The 21495-nt window shown below is 47.1% G+C and overlaps 1 protein-coding gene across 2 annotated transcripts; it reads right to left on the bottom strand.

Annotated features, from left to right (window-relative positions):
* Positions 1–1553: 1553 nt before the first annotated feature.
* On the bottom strand, positions 1554–21276 carry LOC309330632 (solute carrier family 22 member 6-A-like). Of its 2 annotated transcripts, XM_081842342.1 has the most exons (10): positions 20531–21275; positions 16433–16536; positions 15823–15977; positions 10232–10400; positions 9688–9811; positions 7981–8096; positions 5951–6165; positions 4841–4949; positions 3168–3371; positions 1554–2038 (listed from the first exon to the last, which is right to left on the bottom strand). In XM_081842342.1, the coding sequence occupies exons 1-10, from the start codon at positions 20945–20947 to the stop codon at positions 1942–1944; spliced, it is 1710 nt and encodes a 569-aa protein (XP_081698468.1). In that variant the 5' UTR covers positions 20948–21275; the 3' UTR covers positions 1554–1941. The 2 variants fall into 2 exon arrangements, with proteins under 2 accessions (XP_081698468.1, XP_081698469.1); XM_081842343.1 differs by lacking the exon at positions 1554–2038 and having other exon boundaries at positions 3222–3391; positions 20531–21276.
* Between the last annotated feature and the right edge of the window lie 219 nt (positions 21277–21495).

Raw genomic sequence — 21495 nt, 5'->3', positions numbered from 1 at the left:
CTCTTCTTCTTCTTGCCAATGTTCAGGGGTGATGGGAGTTGTAGAGTCTTAGAATTGTAGATTTGGGAGAGACCCAAAGGATCAGCTGGTTCAACCCCCTGCAATGCAGAAATCACTGCTAGCCCTGAATCTCCCAACATTCAGTGGTACCAAATGACCCAGCTGTGGTTTAGTATTACCAGGATGTGAGGAAACTGGTGGTTGTAGTCCAACAACAAGTGGAGGTCACAGGTTAAGATCGTAAGCATAGCCCACAACTGCTTCTGTTCATTGCAACTTAGGAATTAGTAAAGAATGTCCACCGTGGGGAGCTGGATGCTGACGGCCTGGCAGTTTTTATGCATCTGTGTTCCCTGGTAGGGAGGATGGTGGCAGAGGTCCCGAGTGGCACTGCCCAACCCCCTCTGGGTCCTGAGATATGCCCAACCCTGCCCACTGCTGGTGTCAGCTTTGAGATTTTAAAAAAAAATGTTTTAAAGTGGCTGCCCAGTTAAACTGCGTGCCCTTTTAATCTCTAAACAGGTTTCCTTTGGTTCTGCTGATTAATTGACTCAAATTTACAGCTCTGGAAATTAAGGTCTTGCCCCCACACTGCAAGCTTCAATCCCTTGCCTTCCCCCTTCAACCTTGCAGGTTTGTTGAGACAGCTTAGATTTTTCTGTTCACAGACCTTGACCACCTTTGCAGGACTACAGGTCAGCAAAGTTTGTGATGTTGTCATGACCATCACCTGTTTGACCAGCCCCTGCACGCAATAGAGCAGATGGGAGCCCTGATCCCTCAAACTGTGCATGGAGGTGGCTTGCCTTCACAGAGAAATGACAAAAAAGGACACCAAATGACATCTCTGTTTCCCCTGGGTCACTTTTGTGAGCACCAAGCATTGGCCCCAGGTACTTGAACTCCCTGCATTCATAGTGGGGCTAGGAACTTGCTGCTTTTTTGTTTAAAATTGTTTGATTTGAATTAATTTTATAATGAAATGATTTTAGAATGTTGTATTATTTTATTGTTGTTAGCTGCCCTGAGCCCGGCTTCGGCGGGGGAGGGCGGGATATAAGTAAATTGTTGTTGTTGTTGTTGTTGTTGTTGTTGTTGTTGTTGTTGTTATTGTTGTTGTTGTTGTTGTTGTTATTGTTATTATTCTTAAAACAAAAGCTAAGAACCCATGGGCGTCTTTGAACCTACTACAATAAAAGGCTCTGCTCATCTGTCTTGCTCAGCCACGCACAACTTGTACTATAGAGCGGTCGTTCAGTACCTTGCGGAGAGTAAAGACCCAGCTAAGGTCATTGATGGCAGGGGAGATGTGCTTTCTGAGCGTGCACAGAAAAACTGCATTGGAAAAAAGGAATTTGAGAAGGAAGTGCTGAAAAGGTTTTCAGCAAAGAAAACTTGTTCTAGTTTAATTAAACAAACAAACAAAAAGATGAAAAAAGGCATGTTCTTTGTAATTTTCCAAAATATACTTGACAACGACATGAAAGCTACTCCCTGATGTTAATTTTTTTATTTAGCTTCCCAGTTTTCAAATGACTGAATATTTTTACAGCTTTTCTGAGCACTTGGGGTGAAAATAAAGTAATTTAAAACAACTGCTGTTGAGACGTTTCATTCCGAATCTGCTAGACAGAGCCAGAGAGGGTGATGACAGGTGGGTGTCCTGACCCCCTAACATAAATGCTGGCTATGCCCATGTAAGAACATCTGGAATTTTGCACCCCAAATGCCGGTTTCTGCATCGTTTTGCCACAAGCAAAAAGGCTCGGCCTGATCTTCTGCCTGTGCCCAGAGAGAGATGTGCTGCAATTGATTTCTTTGTTTTATTTGGTCCATTCATGTCAATTTCTGACGCACCCTCGTCCCTCGTCCCTCCCTCCAGAGGATGCTCAAGGCATGGCGATTCCCAGCAGATGGCCAGCGGCTTCCTCTGCCCCCATCTTAGCACAGTCCAGGTTCCTGGGGCATCTCCTGGCCCAACTTCTGCAGCAAAACCTGCTCATGGTCCTTGGTAGGGAGATGTTGCTCTGGCACCTGTCTGTTGGGGGATAAAAAGGCAAGACATTGTCAGGGCATCTCAAGGCAGCTGCAGACTGCAGGGGCCATAGATTTGGACCAGGATCTCCTACTCCTCCCCACCCCTCCCTTTAAACTCAATTTTATTTTTGTTTTACTTTGCTTACATGGCAGCTTTCCCTCTGAAAGTCAGCCTTAAGTTGCATCATAAATGAGCAAATGTGAATTTTCTGCAAAGTTGTGTCAAATCTGTCTGCAGCCAGAATCTAATGAGCCGTTTTTGCCCCTTTTCATGCTGCTTCTGGGTATGTGGCGATGTGTGCTGTCATTGTCACACATGCCTTGACCGTGCATAAATGGGGAGTTGACTGTGTCAGTTTGCATTTCTTAGTGCAGAAAGGTTTGATCTGATGCGTGGAGATCTTTCCTATTCTGATTAATATAAGAGGATTCTAGAAGGGTCATGATTGTTTGGGTTATACCTTCTGGGAAGCTGGTTTGAACTGGTTCTCTTATCTCTTTCAATTAAGGTCATGCTGACTATAAATACAGGCCAGAAGGAGCCTGGGTTTTACTTTATCTTTCTATCTCTCTTCCTTCTGGTGTGGTGTTCTGTGCATAGTGTGCTTAGTGTTAAGTTTCAGTTGTGTTATAAGTTTTTGTAAGTGCTGCAACTGAGTTTCTTATGGACAGTGCCAATCCTGAATGTACTGGATTAGTGACCGTTACACTGCCTTCAGTAGCAGTACAGCTCTGCTGGATGAAATACAATTGCCTCTGGTCTATTTTTTGGAATCTCTGCAACTTGTGAAGGTTTTCCTTCACACATATGACAGCCTGTGCATGGCATGGTTTACTCCCTTCTGTAAGTCACTTGGAGGCGTATAAATAAATTTCTTTAACAAAAGTCAAATGTATTAGGAAATGTCCACTTTGGAATAAAGTATATATTTCGAAATGCATAAATTTTTTTGAGGAAACACACTCAAAAGCATGCATTTCTAAATACAAATTGTGCTTTTCATTATTACTTTTTTAAACGGTGGAGAAATGCGAAGATGGGATGTGCTGTGGACTCATGAATGGAGACTTGCGAAAGTTTCCTGACCCCCTGGCCATGCCTTCCCAGGAGGCCACAAACAGGGACTCACCCACTCTCAACTTCTTCGATGGTATCTGAGAGCGGCCTGTTGCGTGTCTCTGGCAGGAAGAAAGCAGCAATCCCAGACAGAATTGGGGCTGTCCCGTATATGAGAGGTGGGAGGTATGGAAAATATTCCCCGGTCATTTTTACCATCGGCGCCACTATGCCCCCCACACGAGCCAGGGTGCTTCCTAGCCCCATCCCGGTCTGTCTGCAAGTGTAGAAAACAACCTTTAAAGGAGAAACCATAAAATGGTAAAAAACAAAAGGTTGGTTTATCTTGGTTCTTTAAACAAGTAAACAAATCAGAAAAAGGGAACCAAGATCTGGGTGTCTTTTTTTTGGGGGGGGGATATTTTTTGTGGGACTTGATTATTCAGAGAAGCTGCTTTGGGGACTGAGCCACAAGTTGCTTGGCACTGCTTCTTTGGGCTGAATGTCTGAACAGGCACCAATGAGCATTAAAGGCTGTAATTTAGCAGCAGAACATCTGCTTTGTATGCCAAAGGTCTCAGATTCAATCCTTGACATCTCCAAGGAGGGTTAGGAAAGAGAGAGAGACCCCTACCTGAAACCCTAGAGCAGCTTTTCTCAACCTGTGGGTCCCCAGCATAGCTGTCAACTTTTCCCTTTTCTTGTGAGGAATCCTATTAGGAATAAGGGAATTTCCTTTTAAAAAAGGGAAAAGTTAACAGCTATGATCCCCAGATGTTGTTGAACTACAACTCCCATCACCCCTAGCTAGCAAAGCCAGAGCTCAAGGGATGATGGGAGTTGTAGTCCAACAACATCTGGGGACCCACCGGTTGAGAACCGCTGCCCTAGAGAGATATTTCTGGTCAGCATAAGGTGATACTGAGCTAGCTGGACCAATAGGCAGTGGCGTAGCATGGGGGGCACAGGGGCGGTTGCCCCAGGCACAAAATTGTTAGGGGTGTAAAATGTCAACACCCGGTGCTGCCTCAATCCAGCTGCATGCTGCCGTTGCTGGACTTTGTTGAAAACAGCTTCTCCATGCAAACCAGGAAGTGACCTCTCCAGACAATGGAGCAACTCTTCTTTTCTTTTCTTGGCAGCTATGATCCCCTGGGTGATGTGGATCGCAAGCATAGTTTGTCTGTTTCCCTCCCTTCCACCCACCCCTGATCGCTGGCAACCCACGCTACACCACTGCCAATAAGTCGTGCCATTTTAGGAGGGGTGAAGCTTAATTTTTGCAAATTTCTTCAGTGAGGGGCCTTAGAAATATGTTTTTGGGTGTGAAGAAGTCAAATCTGCTATGATTTTAGTGGTTGGACATTTAGTCCCTAAGACAGCCTCTTGTGCTCCTAAGTTATATGAGACAGCATTAAGTGAATGTTTGTGGTCTTTGATATCTCTGATCTCTCTTTCTCATATGCAAATAGGCACCTTTGTCATGGGGCATCCAAGTAACAAGCATATTCTTAATGAGCTTTGCTACTGCCCAGGCAATTATTTCTGCATGTTGGGAATGGCTTTGTGTTGCTAAATCAGGAGCCTGGATTCAGCACTGGTACTTGGTGAAAGCTGCGTGTTCAGATGATAAAAGAGATATCGTACTCTAGTGATGAGAAGCCCACTGGCTCCAATTTTTCTCAAATGTTGCTAGTTGTTCCATATAATCTAAAGGGGAGGTGACAGTCGGAGGCACAAACTTACCTGATCACGGTTGGGTAGAGCTCGCCTGTGTAGAGATAGAGGCAATTAAAGGATGAAGCCAAGCATCCTTTTCCAAGCACTGCCAGGGAGGTCCTCAAGGTGTATAGATCTTGTGTGGAAAAGAGAGTCAGGAGACACATATGGGGTTATGGTAAATTTTCCATCCCTTACACCTTGATGGTTATTTTACTTTTCCTAGCTACCAACAAGTCCAGGGAACTGCGGGAGGATCTGCAGCTAAATCACAGAAAGCGTGGTGGCTAGATAGTCACCAAGAGGAGACTCTACGATGTCATAGCCTCTAAACATTTGTTGCGGGAAGGAGAACAATAGAAAATGCAATTTATACTTCTTCCTGTCACTACACATTCTTTTTCTACTCTCAGATAATTCTATATTGGTTTGCAGCCTTAGGCTGAGATCCCGGGTTTACTTATCTGGGAATAAGTCCCATTGAATATAGTGGGAAATTTGAGTAAACAAGCTTAGGACTGCGCTGTGAATTCTGCTGATTTGAAATTATTTCTGAGTTGCTGAAACTCTCTAGATTAATACCCATTCTTTCATTGTATACTGTGTTAGTTTTGTGATGTTAGCCACCCTGAGCCCGGCTCTGGCCAGGGTGGGCGGGGTACGAATAAAGATTTATTTATTACTTATTATTTTTCCTACCTGCAATGTGGGAAGACATTTCTTTGCTGTCCTCCAGAGAGCAATCTCCATTTTGAACTGGACTATTGATATTTTTAACATTTAAGGATTATTGCCTGCCTATTTTTTTATCATGGCATCTCTTGAATCCTGGCAAGACTTCAATGTGAGTAAACCTCACATTTTAACTATTCCAGAAAGCTCTCCCATCTAATTGTTCCCATCAAGGAAGCATCTACCAGAGTCATTCTGATGCATTAACCAACAAGCAACCCTAACAAAGGAAAGCTATCCGGTGACTGTAGCAATATAAAAGAAGAGAGAGGATTTACCAGCTAAGTGAAATCGGCCGCCAAACCACCTCATGGGACTTGTTTTCAGAGCAACGGGTGCAAGTGGTGGCTATGCACAGTGCCAAGCAGCGATGACGTTCACCACTTCTGCTTGACATCAGCTTACCTTGGGGCACAAATATATTGGCCAGGATGGCTAAGCCAGCCAGGATGACAGAAGAGGCCTGTGTGGTTCTCCGTCCGATGTAGCTCATCCCGATGGCGGCCCCCAGCTTGGCCGGGATGTCGATGCAGCCAAATGCCACCTGGATCAGGTAGATGCTGAAGCCAAAGTTCTGGAGGTCCATGACGAGGCCGTAGTAAGCGAAACTAGTGGCAAACCTGGAAACGGGGTGTAAAAAGGAGATGGCACAGAAAGAAAGGCAAGGGATGTGCAGGTTCTGATTGTGGTGGGTAGCTGTGTCAGAAATAACGGCTTTTGGAGCTGAGAGCTGTGTGGATTTTGCTTGTTACCAATTTGACAGAATGCAACGAGATTCTAGCAGGACGTAATCTTGCATCATTCACACTGTTGATCACTCCATAGCCCTAAGATACAGCTGGCCCTGGAAAAGATGCTACAAGCACCAAATACAGTGGTACCTTGGTTGTTGAACTTAATCCGTTCCAGGAGTCCATTTGACTCCCGAAACAGTTGGAAAACCAAAGCACGGCTTCCGATTGGCTGCTGGAGCTTCCTGCACTCAATCGGAAGCAGCGGAAGCTGTGTCGGACGTTTGGCTTCTGAAAAACGTTTGCAAGCCTTAACACTCACTTCTGGGTTTGCGCCATTTGGGAGCCAAAACATCCGAGTACCAAGGCATTTGACTGTACCTTCTTTCTAAACTCTTCTTTTTTATATACGTGGCACAAATATATAATCTGATTTGGGGATAAACTTGTCTTCTAAAGGATCAAAGTGTTGGTTTAACTCTATGAGCCATAACATTTAATCCATTTAATCTACATAATTTTTCATAGGACTAAAGCAACTGTTCTGGAGTGGGTGTGGGGGAGGAGGAGATCATTTGTTTTGGTTTTAGACAATGTACACTTATGTCACAGTGGATATGAAACTGGAGAGAAAGTTTTGATACACAGTGGTGCCTCGCAAGACGAAAAGAATCCGTTCCGCGAGTCTCTTCGTCTAGCGGTTTTTTCGTCTTGCGAAGCAAGCCCATTGACGGCTTAGCGGATTAGCGCTATTAGCGGTTTAGCGGCTTTTAGCGGCTTATCGGCTTATCGGATAAGCGGCTTAGCGGCTTAGAAAAAGGGGGGGGAAGGAAAAAAACCCCGCAGGAACTCGCAAGACATTTTCGTCTTGCGAAGCAAGCCCATAGGAAATTCGTTTTGTGAAGCACCTCCAAAACGGAAAACTCTTTCGTCTAGCAAGTTTTCCGTCTTACGAGGCATTCGTCTTCGGGGCACCACTGTAAAATGCAGTAGAAAAAGGGGTTGAACAAAAGCACTCTGGAGGTGGGGGTGGGAAGTCAATATATGAAACAACGTAACTATTCAATTTGAAAACTTTTTTGGGGGGGAATTGGAAATTAAATAAATAAAATATATTGGAAGAAGGAAACTGGAGAGAAAGTGTGTGACAGCCATAGCTTAGTAAGCAGTTAGGTTAAAAATAATGTACTATTACTACTACTGTGGGGACACGGGTGGCGCTGTGGGTTAAACCACAGAGCCTAGGACTTGCCGATCAGAAGGTCGGCGGTTTGAATCCCCGTGATGGGGTGAGCTCCCATTGCTCTGTCCCTGCTCCTGCCAACCTAGCAGTTCAAAAGCATGTCAATGTGCAAGTAGATAAATAGGTACCGCTCTGGCGGGAAAGTAAACGGTGTTTCTGTGCCCTGCTCTGGTTCGCCATAAGCGGCTTAGTCATGCTGGCCACATGACTTGGAAGCTGTCTGTGGACAAACGCCGGCTCCCTCGGCCAGTAAAGCGAGATGAGCACCGCAACCACAAAGTCGGTCAGGGGTCCCTTTACCTTTAAAGCATTGCAGTCCTAAAATTTAGTAATTAGGAATTCAACCTCTTGATGATTTTAGTGTTGCATTTTGAAAAGAATCTTAAAACCAAGTTTCTAGCCCTGGTGACTGTATTTGAATTTTAGGAGCGGAGGGATGAAAAGTAACGGTCAAAGCGTACCAGACACTGGAAATACAGCAGGAGATCCGGCGCACGGTGGGTGTACGAACTAAGCTGACAGCTGTGTAGGATGATCGTGTCAGAGACAATTCTTTCTGCATGCTAGCTTTTAAGACCTACAGGAAGAAAAGGAGAACAAATGGTTGGTCTTACTCGTGACTGATGCAGAAGCTTTCCTGGACTGCCCCGATTTAAGGAAAGAATGAAGGCAAAGGCTGGCAGAGGCACTGGCAGCAGAGCCTAAAGGACCTCAGGAAGTCTGCCATTGGCCTTGGGTGACTGGCAACCTTCACCAGTCCTATCTCTTGAGTCACCAAACCTGCTTGGGATTGCCCGTGTGTCACATAGTGCAATACTCCCTAAGTAGTGGCTTGTAACCGCCAAACTCTAGGAGTACAGGGAATGATTCCCATTTGCAAAGGTGGATAATGTTGGGCTCACAGTTTTTTAAAATATGTGCACTCCAGTAAATACACATGTACTCAGCTGAAAAGGAGAGAAAGATAGAGTTTAGAACATGCCCAGAAATCCTGTGCTGGAGGCGTTTAAGTAGAATGTTGCCTATCTGTTAGGGTTGTTGCAAAGCTTCGGGTGGGGGGCAGGCAGGAATGGGTGGACCACTTTGAGCAGTGGGCCAAGCTGTGCACCCATCTGTCACCTGGCATCGTATGATATCAGGTTCCCACCTTGAACTGCAAAGGAACGCTCCTTCCCTTTTTAAATTGGCACCTTTCCTTGCTCAATTTAAGCTTCAGATGCAAAGGAATGCTCCATTGCCTTTGCAGCATGCATTTGGTGCTATTTGAAACAGTGGCTTTACCTGTCCTGTGCATGACATCATGCGATGTCAGGTGATGGACAGGTGAGTTTGTAAGCTCAGTGGCAGATGCCCTGCATGCAAAATGTCCCAGGTTCCTTCCCTGGCATTTCCTTCCCAGAGCCAGTGTGGTGTAGTGGTTAAGAGCAGTAGACTCATAATCTGGAGAACCGGGTTCGCGTCTCCGTTCCTCCACATGCAGCTGCTGGGTGCCAGTCAGTGTAGACAATATTGGCCTAGCTGGACCACTGAGCGTTTTCTATTGTTCGTTTAATTTCTTTCTGGTTCTAACTTGTTTTTTTGTTTTTTGTTTTTTGTTTTTTGTTTGTATTTCATTTTGTCAGGTCACTTTGAGACTTTATCTCTTGTATAAAGTGACCAATAGATGTGATATATAAATAATGCTGATACTAATGTTGGCAATGAAGTATTTTCATACGGTGTGTCGTCCCCGTCCCCCAATATGTTAATACAGTCATACCTTGGAAGTCAAATGGAATCCGTTCTGGAAGTCCGTTCGACTTTCAAAACGTTTGGAAACCAAAGCATGGCTTCTGATTGGCTTCCAAAAGTTGCTGCAGCCAATTGGAAGACCTGTCAGACTTTCGGCTTCCAAAAGAACATTCGAAAACCGGAACACTCACTTCTGGATTTTGATCATTCGGGGGCCAATTTGTTCTGGAGCCAAGGTGTTTGAGATCCAAGGTACAGCTGTATTGTGTTTCTGCTAAAGGTGCCCTCTAAATTGAGTCACATTCGAATATTTCAAAATTCAAAGATTCACATTAAAAAACGACAACAAATCCAGCCAACATAACAGACACGGATTCACAGAATGTGCGCATCCCTTGCTTGTGAATTTGGTTGCATCAACAACCTCGTCTTTGTACCTCTGTGCTGAGTTTCTCTCCCTCTTCCATTTTCCTGTTGATCTGCGCTACCCTCTTAAGAACTTTCACAGCCTGTTCCAGTCGGTTCGAGAGTATTAACCACCGTGCGGATTCTGCAAACCACCTAGGCAGGGTTAAAAAAAAAAGTCAAATCTCAAACTGTTGGAGACACAATCACAGTAGGACCAGTACCCCTGGGCAACTTCTGCTTTCTGCCTTAAGCATATCCAGCGCCGTGGTGCAAATATTTCTCTGGTGCCCCCTCCCCCGTTTCCGAGTTGTTGACCTTTCTTAAGGGGGGGGGGACTTCGGTCTGGCTCGTTTACATCGTGTGGTCCAACGCATGCTCGGCGCTGCATATAGGTAAGAGGCACCCGGATCGCAGCCCAGATGCCCTCCCGCGAATGAGCCATTTGGCCAAATGCTCGCATAGCAGCAATTCATGGCAAAAGTCATAGGAGCTGTTGGGTGAGACCCTGGCTGATCTCTAGGGTTTAAGGGTTTAATTAAGGGTGTTTTCTGCAAAGGGATGATGCGTGCTCACCAGGAGTAGACAAAGAAGGCGAGAAAGGGCACTGAAACAGCAAACTGGAGCCAGCGCCAGTCTGGGAGGGCGTAGGCCAGTCCAGGAAGGATGATTTGCCCGGTGGTTGCAGAATATCCCACCACAGTCCCAGCAATCGTGCGCACTTTGGTTGGTACCCACTCGAGGACTAAAGGAAACACAGAGAGAGCGAAGATCAGTCAATCATTATATAGCAACAAGGGCTGCATCTACACAGCTATAAAAAAACACCCTGAAAATGATCTGGAAAAAACGTTTTACAGCTCACAATGTAAAAATTCATTCAGTTCTAACTTCAGCTCTACAGCGCCCTCTGGTGTCACAGAGTTACAACACACATATATATTCCACTGGGATCCATACATCTCAGTGCTGTCTACTCTGAGTGGCAGAGTCTGCCCAGGGTTTCAGACAGGGAGCCTCTCCCACCTCTATCTGGAGATGCCATTGGCGAATGAACCTGGGGCCTTCTGCAGAGATGCTCTGCTACGGAGCTATGGTCCTTTTCATAAAAATAAAGTAAGATTCTAGTCTTTGTGTTTCTGGATAAAGGGCTGATCTAACTAGGAAGATAGGAATCATAGAATTATATGATTATTCTTTGCAGAAGTGCATTTTTATTAAAGTAGGGGTGCAGCAAGGGTTGCCAACTCTCTTCCTGCCCTCTGCTCCCCTGCTTTTAACAGTGACTGGTTCTGCAGATATTACAAGCCGAGAATGCTGCTTTTTCTTCATCCCATAGAAAACCTCCTCTGCTCCCTTCTGCACCTTGTCAAGCTGCTGTTAAGGAGCAGAAGAGCAGGCCAGGTTGTGTGTTTTTCCGGTCAGTTGGCAAATCTAGCACAGAGCAGATCAAATGAGATATTATTTTGCATTAATTATTCCCATATGACCAAACAAGCCTGGCATTTCTCTCCCCCCACAATCTGTCTCCAATGTTTCCACATCATGTGACCCACCCACCCTTTGCGCCTCTCCTCTCTGCATGTGATAAAGCAAATGAGAGCCAGGTATGCCAAACCAGGGGGATAAATATTTGTACAGCTCAGCAACATGCTGAGGGCAAAACACAGCTAATGGAGTCAGGAATGCAAGAGAATGCAAACATGAAAACACTCTTCCATATGCCACCATGCAAAAGCAAGCTCTCCCCTGCACCTCCCGCAGCTGCTTGGCAGGCAGAAATCCAGCAGGTCTAGCTTCAGCCACTGCTCCATTTCCACATTGGAGTAAAAGCTGCACCCGTCACATAGCGACCTGTCTTGCAGGTGTTAAAGGCAACAGCCTCTAAGTCTGTGAGCGGAAATGTTTGGAATTACAGAGCAAGGGGCAGTGTGATTCAGTGGGTAGAGACAACCATGAGGCTCAATGGGTGAACCTGATACAGTCTCCCCTCTCTCTAACCCTTCGGATTTTTGTAGGTCTGGGGGAAACAGGGAGAAGGATCTTCACATTTGGGCTTAAGGTAGAAATGGAACAATGTTGGGTGGCAGTGTTTTTCCAGGATAGTCATTGCTGAAATTCTTTAACAACTTTTCAAATGGTTAATTCTCTCACAAGAGAGCCAGCAGTGGTTAGACAAGTGTAAAAACAGGACCAGGGAGTTCTGGGTTCAAATCCCCACTCACCACTGAAGCTTACCAGGTGATACCCAGTTAGTTACCATCTCTTAGACTTTTCTCCTTCACAGGGTTGTTGTGAGGATAAAATGGGGAAAACCATGTATACCGATATGGGGAAGGCTCAGAATTCTATGTTCATTGTTTAGCTACTACCCCAAGCCAGGAGCCAGGTACAAAGTAGTATCTCCGTCATGCAGAATAAAGGAACAGGGTGTTTTTTGGAACGCAGGCTAAGTCCAGAACCAAGCTTCCAAGTTGTTTTACATAAAAATCCACTCCTGGTTTTCCTCCAAGCATACTCTTTCAGCAAACTAATTTTGGAGAAAAACACCTGCTGCTCTTTGTTTGAACTGCTGGGAATCAGAACCGCTGGTCGACCCACTGCAAACCACCCAGAGGCCTATTAATCGATCCCAATCTATCTTCTGCCCATCCCTGAATTGTGCACCAACTTGAGCACCTCAGAGGAAAGGCGGGGTGAATCTAAATGGTAGATACTGCAGGGTTTTGATGCTTCGTTCACAACAGGGGGCAGGGGCAGTGCTGAGGGAGAGAAAGAGCCAAGGTGATGGACACCAAAGCTCTATTTATGGGACCGCCTCTCCTGGTATGCCCCCCAGAGGACCTTAAGGTCCATTAATAATCATAGTTTAGAGGTCCCGGGCCCTAAGGAATTCAGATTATCCTCCGCCAGGGCCTTCTCAGTGATGGCTCTGACCTGGTGGAATGCTCTGTCCCATGAGACCAGGGCCCTGCAGGATTTAACCTCCTTCCACAGGGCCTGTAACACAGAGCTATTCCGCCTGGCTTTCAATTTGAATTTAGCCTGATCTTTTGTTCCCCTTCCTTCCCTCCCCCTCCCCTTTTTATGAAGATTACCCGCTCTGGGATCCCACAGCTAATTCTCCCCGGCCTCCTTGCTGGCCCAAATAGGATTAATTTAGCCAGCTAGCCCTGGTGATCACCTAATGTTTATTGGATGGATTTTCCCCTAAATTGATTTTAGAACTTTGAATTTATTGTTATTCACGCTTTTATACTGTTTTTTATGCTGTTTTTTTGTTGTATTACAATTAAGTGTTTTAAATTTGTTGTTCGCTGCCATGAGCCTGGTTTTCTAAACTGGGAAGGGCGGGGTATAAATAAAAATTTATTATCATTTATTATTATTTCTCATTGGTGTCTGAATCAAATGAAGCCATTGGTCCAGTGACTGGATTTTAGTGGTGGGATGGGTGAGGGCCAATGAGCTGAGACTGAATGCTTACAAGATGGAGGCCGTGTGGGTGAGTAGTGCCAAGACCAGGAATTAGATAGGAGGCCTGTTCTGGATGGCATTGCGCTACCCTTGAAGGCGCAGCCTCGTAGTCTGGGGTGGGGGGGTGGGGTGTGCTCCTGGTTTCAACATTGTCACTGGAGGACCTGTGGCTTTGATGGCTAGGAGTCCTAGGACCACCATTCATGAGCTTTGCTGGATATGCCACCTATGGCTGTTCCTGAACAGTCTGGCCACAGTGATAATCCCCAAGATAGACTACTGTAATGCATTCTGTGTGGACCCTCCCTTGAAGACACCCACTGCAGATTTTACAAAATGCAGAAGCTCGATTACTAGCACTTAGAGACATATAACACCAACTGCAATAACAGCTAGTTTGTTCCAGATTCAAGGTTCTTCCCAAACGCAGCCAGGTGATTCTAAGGAAGTCCGCAGAGTTCCCTGAGTCTCCTTCCTAGTGGCTTGGGTGAGGGTCTAAGCAGGTGTAGGAAACCTTTGGCCCTCCAAAGCTGCTGAACTACAACTCCCATCAGCCCCTGCAAGTATGGCCAGTGGCTGAGGATGATGGCAGTTTCTCTCAGTTCCTCATTTTTCCACGTTCATGCTCCACATTTACACATCACTTTGTGTGTGTGTTTGTATTTTAAGCCCTCGTGAAAATTCAGCAGCATTTCAGTATGCATTTCTCTTAACATACACAGTTTTGTACACACTTTTGACTGATACACATAGCTTTTAGGGTTCATTGTTGTGCACGTTGGTTGGAGAACTGCACCACAAAATTCGGAAGAGTGCTTGTTTAGAAGGATACTTTGGTTCATGTATTAGATTTTTAAAAAATGAAGATTTGGTAGGTTTTTTCATAATTAAAATAGAAACAAAATTGAATTTCTCCCCTTCTGTAATGGTGACCCATATTCAGTCAGTCTATGATCCAGTGATTAAAGCTAGTAGCACAGTGGGCTGGGGAATTTTAAGCCTGGGGCCAAATGTGGCTCTTCAGACCTCTCTATCTTACCCTCAGTCCTCTAGGCCACACCCCCTCTCCAGGCCACACCCCTCACTGTTCCCGCTTTGCACCCTGCTTGAATGTTTTTGCCTGGCTGTATTGTGCCTTTGAACTCTGGTAATACCTCTTTGCTTGCCTGGGTGAAGGATAAAGAGAGAGGTGTTTGTGTGTAGAAACCTCTGGTTTTTGTGTGGCTGGAATGCTGTCTGTTGTGCAAAGGTAAGAGACTCACCTGTTGCTTCACTGGTCCTCTGGTCCCTACCCCACACTGGCAGGCAGCACCTGGTAAGTGGCTCATGGAAGAACAAGACCCTCAGGCAGAATAAGGTTCCCTACCTCTGGTGCGGAGGAATCAAATCTACCTAGCTGATGCTGAACATCATAGCCTTAAAATCATGAAACAAGATTGAAAGGGCCCGATCCAACAATGCTGCTGCACTAGTGGAAACCTCTGCAACTGGACTCCCCTCCCCAAATCTGCTCGGGAGGATCAGGAGAACCCCAAGATGAGCACATTGGCAGAACAGGGTCAAGATTGTTCCACCTGGCAAACAGAAATGCTTCCTTTGATGGAACTAGCACAAAGTTGAATTCCATCCAAAGTGGCCTTAAAGTTGCATTTGAAAACGGAGGGATGCATTCAATGGAAGTCCTACTCAGAGTTCACCCACTGAAATGAATAGACATGACTAACTTAGGACCATTAATAGTAACGTGTCTACTCTGAATAAAGCTTAATTGGCATCAACCCACAAATTTGAACAAAATTCACAAGGTCCACAATCAAATTCTGAAATCTTATGAAATTTCAATTTTGTGCCATTCCATCTACCCTGTCCCAGCTAGGGAATACAGTGGTACCTTGGGTTACATACGCTTCAGGTTACAGACTCCGCTAACCCAGAAATAGTACCTCAGGTTAAGAAGAAGAAGAAGAAGAGTTTGGATTTGATATCCCGCCTTTCACTCCCTTTAAGGAGTCTCAAAGCGGCTAACATTCTCCTTTCCCTTCCTCCCCCACAACAAACACTCTGTGAGGTGAGTGGGGCTGAGAGACTTCACAGAAGTGTGACTGGCCCAAGGTCACCCAGCAGCTGCATGTGGAGGAGCGGAGACGCGAACCCGGTTCCCCAGATTAGGAGACTACCGCTCTTAACCACTACACCACACTGGCTCCCAACTTAAGAACTTTGCTTCAGGATGAGAACAGAAATCGTGCGGTGGTGGTGTGGCAGCGGCAGGAGGCCCCATTAGCTAAAGTGGTGCTTCAGGTTAAGAACAGTTTCAGGTTAAGAACGGACCTCCGGAACGAATTAAGTACGTAACCAGATGTACCACTGTAGATGAATTTGGCTGTTTCCATTCTGTGTGAGTTTGCATACATGCAATCACTTCCACTCTGGGTTTGTGTGCGTGTTTTAATAAATGCATTTACTTTTTCTTTTTGGAGCATTTCCTGTAAAATGCGCATTGTTTAGAACTAAAAATTCCTTTGGAAAGGTGCATCATTGAATTGATGGATGCTTTCCAGATAGGCACCCAAGAGCTTCGAATTTAAGAGCTGCTTAAATTCAGGCCGAACCAGTTTCTCTGCCATCCCTGGGACTCTGAGCTAATGGTGCTCAACAGGCCCCATCGGTCTGGGCCTTGCAACTCTTACCTAAGGACATGCAGTTCAGGATAATCCCAGAGTACGACATGCCGACCAGGAAGCGGAAGACGCAGTAAGCTGTGAGATTCGGGGAGAAAGCGGTACACAGTCCTGCAACGGCCATCTGTAGGTAGGACCAGCTTAAAACTGGCTTGCGCCCAAATCTGCAACACAGGACACTGCATGAATATATTGCCATTGCTACAGTACCAACAATCTGAATACTAACAGCAGGACTGGTCCCAGATTCTTTTTTATGGGGGAGGGGCAGAATCTAGCAAGGTGCCTCTCAAGCTGCAGGTTTCCCTGATGCTAGCAACTGATTTGGGAAACGGCCTGTCTACAGCCATGCTACCCTGAACACACCTGATCTTGTCTGATCTTGGAAGCTAAGCAGGGTCAGGCCTGGTTAGTACTTGGATGGGAAACGACCTGCCAGTTTGATTTCCCACAATGCCCCTTTGTGGGAATAGTGCTGCTGAGGCCACTGTTTCGTCAAGCCTAATTGAGACAGCAGTTCACGTTTTCATCTGTGCCCCCCTCCACCTGAGTTGTTTCACCCACCAGCCTGAGTTTCTCCACCCCTGAGCAGATATATTGAACAACCACAGATACCCACCTGTCAGCTAAGCTCCCAAAGACGAGAGCGCCCACCAGAACTCCCCCCATGTAAATGGACTGTGCCATCTGTCTCCGGGTCCGCAGGTTACACACCAGATCCCACTGCATGGATGGAATGGAAGAGCGTTGAAATACAGGCAAAGCAACCCTTTCACACAAGAAGAGGAATCGCAATCCACCTGCATCAAGTCGGCTAAATGCTGTAGGTATAACATCCCACCACTTGGGGGAGGTGTGGTTCAGTGTGTCGCCCCCTAGAGGAGAAGCTGGGTGGTGGGAGGTCTAAAGCAGGTCTGGGGAATCTGATGCCATCTATGATATTGTTGAATTCCCAACTCCCATCAGCCCCAGCCAGCATGGTCAGTGGTCAGGGATTATGGGAACTGTAGTCCAGCAATACCTAGAGGGCCTGACAAGCTTCCCACACCTGATCTAAGCTACTACACGACTTTTAGCAGACATCCAATGGCAGCCCTGTATCTGGAGGTTTTTAATGTTTGATGATATGTTTTTATGTGTTGGAAGCCGCTCAGAGTGTGGCTCAGCACAAACGCCGCTGCCCATCTGGATGCGGTCTGTGTGAGCGCAAAAGAATGTGATGCTGTCAGAGCTGCCCGAGGTCCCAGCTCACAAAGGACCAACGCCAGTTCTTGTTATATACAAAAGTCTTTATTGAAGTTCAGTTTCCATTTCAAAGCCGCGGCGCGCAGCTCTACGTCCTGAACTCTAGACCGCTGAAGCTCCATCTGAATCTCCTCCCCCCAGACACCAGTTCAAGACTCTAGCCTTGCTCCACCTCTTCCTCTGCTCTTTCCTCCTCTGGGTCCGCCTGTCCGCTGGGGTCTTGCCCTTTCTGGACTCTTCTGACGCTGAGTCCCCTGATTCTTCCCCCTGCCTCCGGCGGGCTTTAGGACCTGGTTCCCAATCCGGGCTTTCTGCTGTCCCGCGCGCCTGTACATTTGAACTTGGCGCGCGCGCCCAGCCGGCAACCTTTCTCCTGACCGTTACACTGCTCCTGTCACTGCTTCCCCCTTCGGGAGTGCTAGCTGGACTTGACTTCCCCTCCGTTCCCTCACTCTGCAATAGAGGCGTGGCCAGCCCTGACTCATCCTCTCTCCCTACTGGAGGAGACGCTGGCCCTGACACATGGGACTCTTCCCCCCCACTCTGCTCTGGTGGGGGAACTGGTCCTGATCTCCCGCTGCTGCTTTGGGAGTCCCCGCTGGCCCCTTGCTTCTGGTGTGTCCCCCCTGGGACCCCCCTTGCCCTGGCCATCGGCGCCCCCCTCTGGGAATCTTCTGAATCACTGGAGAAGCTCATGGAATCTCTCGGGCCACTGTCATACTCCCCTACGCTGCCCTCAGATTCCTCCCCTTCGCTCTCCGTTTCCTCTCTCCCCTGTGTCTCTGCTCCTGAGCCCCTGACAGATGCGAATATTGTCAAATGGAGAGCTAGCAGTGACAGTGCCAATCATCTGGGGGGGGGCAGGTGGGGCTGATGCTGAGCCCCCCCTCCCAGCAGCTGGTCAGCCCTCATAGCGCTGAGATTCTGTTTGAAAGGAGAGAACCTCACACAGAGTTGTGTGCTTGCAGGATTCTGCTGTACACTGGTACCTCAGGTTAAGTACTTAATTCGTTCCGGAGGTCCGTTCTTAACCTGAAACTGTTCTTAACCTGAAGCACCACTTTAGCTAATGGGGCCTCCTGCTGCTGCCACGCTGCCGGAGCACGATTTCTGTTCTCATCCTGAAGCAAAGTTCTTAACCCGAGGTACTATTTCTAGGCTAGTGGAGTCTGTAACCTGAAGCGTCTGTAACCTGAAGCGCCTGTAACCCGAGGTACCACTGTAGTTGATGATCTCTGGGTCTGCCGCAGGGGGTGCCAACTTGGCACTTGAGGGCACTACAGCACCTCTGAGGTCTTCTCTCTGTAGAAGCCCCCACCCCGCCTCTACAGTGGTGAGGACCGCTATCCATTTCTCTGTCAAAAAGCACAGAGAGCTAAAGGAGGAAGTTGAAAGAGTGACGCTTTTTCTCACTTCCGCTTTCAGCTCTATGTGTTTTTCAAAGCTCCAGTCAATTCTGCTGGATGGGACTTTTGCCCTGATCCTTTGGAAAAGCGAAGCAGGCAGGTGCTGATTTGGTGGAGCCGCCGGGGGGGGGGGCGGGGAGCAGTGATAAGAACAATCGATGCTTGTGGCACTTGCACAAAAATGTGCCCAAAAACCTAAAAAGGTTGTCAACCTCTGACCTCCCATGCTTCCCCCTCCTCTGGAATTTTCTGCATGCTATTACCTGATATCACATCCCCTTCCTCTTGCTTGTTGAATTAAGCTGTGAGAAAAATGGTGAACTGAAACACAGGGTTGCTGCTGCTTTAGTACATTTTACCTTTTTGCCACGTTAACCTTTTTTATATATATAAAAAGAATTGCTACATGAAAAACAGGCAGATGGCACGCACAGAAAACATCGGTGTGCATCAAATCAGTTGAAACATTAACCTTTCTATGCTGTGGCAGTCGATGTGGCTGTTCCTGGCAGCATGAAAGCAAGTGTCCTGCTGAAAGAGAGCAGTCATATACATCTGGCCTAGTAACCTACTTCCAACGCTGGACAGCCAAAGTGCCTATAGAAAGTCCACAAGCCAAACATGCAGGCAATAGCCCTCTTCCGCTGTTATTCCCTGGCCTCTGGTGATCAGAGGTAGACTGCTACTGACCTTGGCAGTTTCACTTTGCTCTTGTAGTTAGCAACTGATGGTGGCAGGATTTCAGTAGCCAAGCAAAATAAGATATAAAGCGTGATGGTGATTGTATTTGCTACCTATACCAAATACGCCCCTCCCCCTTTTAAAAGCAGCCCAGCCCTCAGCCCTCCAATCTTAAGTACAGTTCTCCATATTTCCATGCCAGGTTGCATTTTTTAAAAAAATAGTCCTCCTGAATATTCATCAGCAATTTGGTGCGAATTATTGATTCACGTATACAAATCTTTCTGTGAAATTTTGCCTAGTAAACACTTTTTTGCAAAACAATGTTCCCTAAGATAACACATTTTTACATGCAATCTTCACAAGTATGTATAATTTTATATGCAACTTACTCCAGTATATATGTATTTGTGTGCAGGCAGCATGTCTGGAGAATTTCAATGTAAAATTCAGAGACACGCGCCTTTGCAAGGATGGCGGCTGTGAATCAGTTTGCACGTTGCTCTGGGACGTGCAAAGTTGGCACGCTCAATTATAAATACGAACAGAACTGGCTTTCTCCCCCGTGCCTACACTGGGGTCCCTGATTAGGAGCCTGTGAGGGCCAGCTGCTCCTCCATGCCCTTGCCACGCCCTGTCTGCTTGGGCCCAGGCTGATGAGGAACAGGCTTGCAGCCTTGAACCGGGGGAAGAGAGACGAGAGGTCTGTTCTGAGGTTTGGCACACTCCCCAAAAAGGCCATTAGCCACTTTCAGCGCCCAAATTTTCCTCACCAGCGCAATGGGCTAGGACGTGGATAGGCAAACTAAGGCCCGGGGGCCAGATCTGGCCCAATCACCTTCTCACGGATGGTCTGGGAATCAACGTGTTTTTACATTAGTAGAATGTGCGCTTTTATTCAAAATGCATCTCTGGGTTTTTTGTGGGGCATAGGAATTCGTTCATTCCCCCTTTTTCTTTTCAAAATATAGTCTGGCCCCCCACAAGGTCTGAGGGACAGTGGACCAGCCCCCTGCTGAAAAGGTTTGCTGACCTCTGGGCTAGGAGATAGTTAAATTCTCTCTGCCACGGATCCTGATAATTAGCAGCTAGTTCTAGTGGGAGAAAAAACCTGCCCATTAAATGCAAAGACACATTCAATGCCATGTCCGCCTTGGTCCTCGGATGTCTCCAATTAGCAGAGACTGAGCTGGGGGGGGGCTGTGGCCCTAAGGACTACAATCAAAGCCCCAGACATCATGGGGCTGCAGGAGGATGTGGTGCAAGTCATTTATCAAATGCTTGCCTTGCAAGTTATCCTCTATGAAACATCACTGCATGTGGAACCCATGTGGAATGCCGTGGCAGCCTGACCCCCACCCGACCTGCCGCCCAGGCCCTCTCACCTCCATGATAATAGTGTTGACAAAAACGCTGTTGTCATAGATCCACCCATCATAGCACGGCTCCGTGTCCACCTGTGTCACATTGTGGCTGTCGTCGGCGCTGGAATTGAGGAGGTGCCAGCGGGGGGTCACAAACCGGCGACACTTCTCCGGTTTCCCGGCCACGTCTCTCGGGATGTAGATCCACAGTAGGTCCTCCTCCATCCCTGACTTTTGAGTAGTTCTGTTTGCATGGCCAGGGTTGGTGGCGTTGCTGATCAGCCGGATCCGGCAGTGGTGGTCCGGGATGGCGGCGGAGAAGTTCTGCAGCAGGTTGTGGCTGGCGACCAGCAAGACAGGAGTGACCAGCAAGGCCACCTGCAGGACCTGGAAGCGGCCCATGCCCCCGATCTTCTCAAGTAGGTCGGCAAACGCCATGGTGGAAGAGGGAGGAACGTTTGGAGGGGGACGACTGAGTGGCTGGGCTCAGGAGCGATCTTTTGTGGCCGGGATCTCCGGAACGCATGCCAGCCCCAGGCAAACCCTTCCCACCCTCGCTGGAAGAAGTTTCCTCTCGCTAATTCAGGGTCAGGATCTTTCTCAAGGCAAAGCTGTGACGGCCCCCATCTTGGCCGCAGCTGAAAACATCGCAGGCCGGCCTGGCGGGGGAAATAAAAAACACATTTCCAGCAACCTGTTTTGTGAACTCAAGTCATCCCTGCAAGACTGTTCCGCACACAGGCTGTAAACTGCATGGGGTGTTTATGAGTCCCTTTTTTTCTCCTGTGTGTGTGTGTGTGTGTGTGTGCCATAGCCTTGAAGGGGGGAACCAATGGGGCTAGGTTTCAGAAAAGGGGGGTTGTTCTCTTCTCCATGGGATTATGCAAGCCCTAATCACTTTACTTGGGTCAAAGTTCTAATGAGGCTTTGAAGGATTAGTCCAAAAGGGATAGGAAGGAGGAGAAAATGAAGGCATTCAGTAAATG

The sequence above is a fragment of the Podarcis erhardii genome (assembly GCF_964252035.2).
Source record: "Podarcis erhardii genome assembly, chromosome: 15".
Taxonomy (NCBI): Eukaryota; Metazoa; Chordata; class Lepidosauria; order Squamata; family Lacertidae; genus Podarcis; species Podarcis erhardii.
The sequence above is the reverse complement of the archived record's forward strand: the minus strand, read 5'-3'. Positions and strand labels throughout refer to the sequence as shown.

Excerpts from the sequence above, each read along its gene's own strand:
- LOC309330632 (XM_081842342.1), bottom strand. The coding sequence starts at position 20,947 with ATGGCGTTTGCCGACCTACTTGAGAAGATCGGGGGCATGGGCCGCTTC. Across the intron at positions 6,166-7,980 it reads TGCTGTATTTCCAGTGTCTG|GTTTGCCACTAGTTTCGCTT; the intron begins GTACGCTTTGAC and ends CCCCGTTTCCAG. Across the intron at positions 4,950-5,950 it reads CAATATATTTGTGCCCCAAG|ATCTATACACCTTGAGGACC; the intron begins GTAAGCTGATGT and ends TTTCCACACAAG.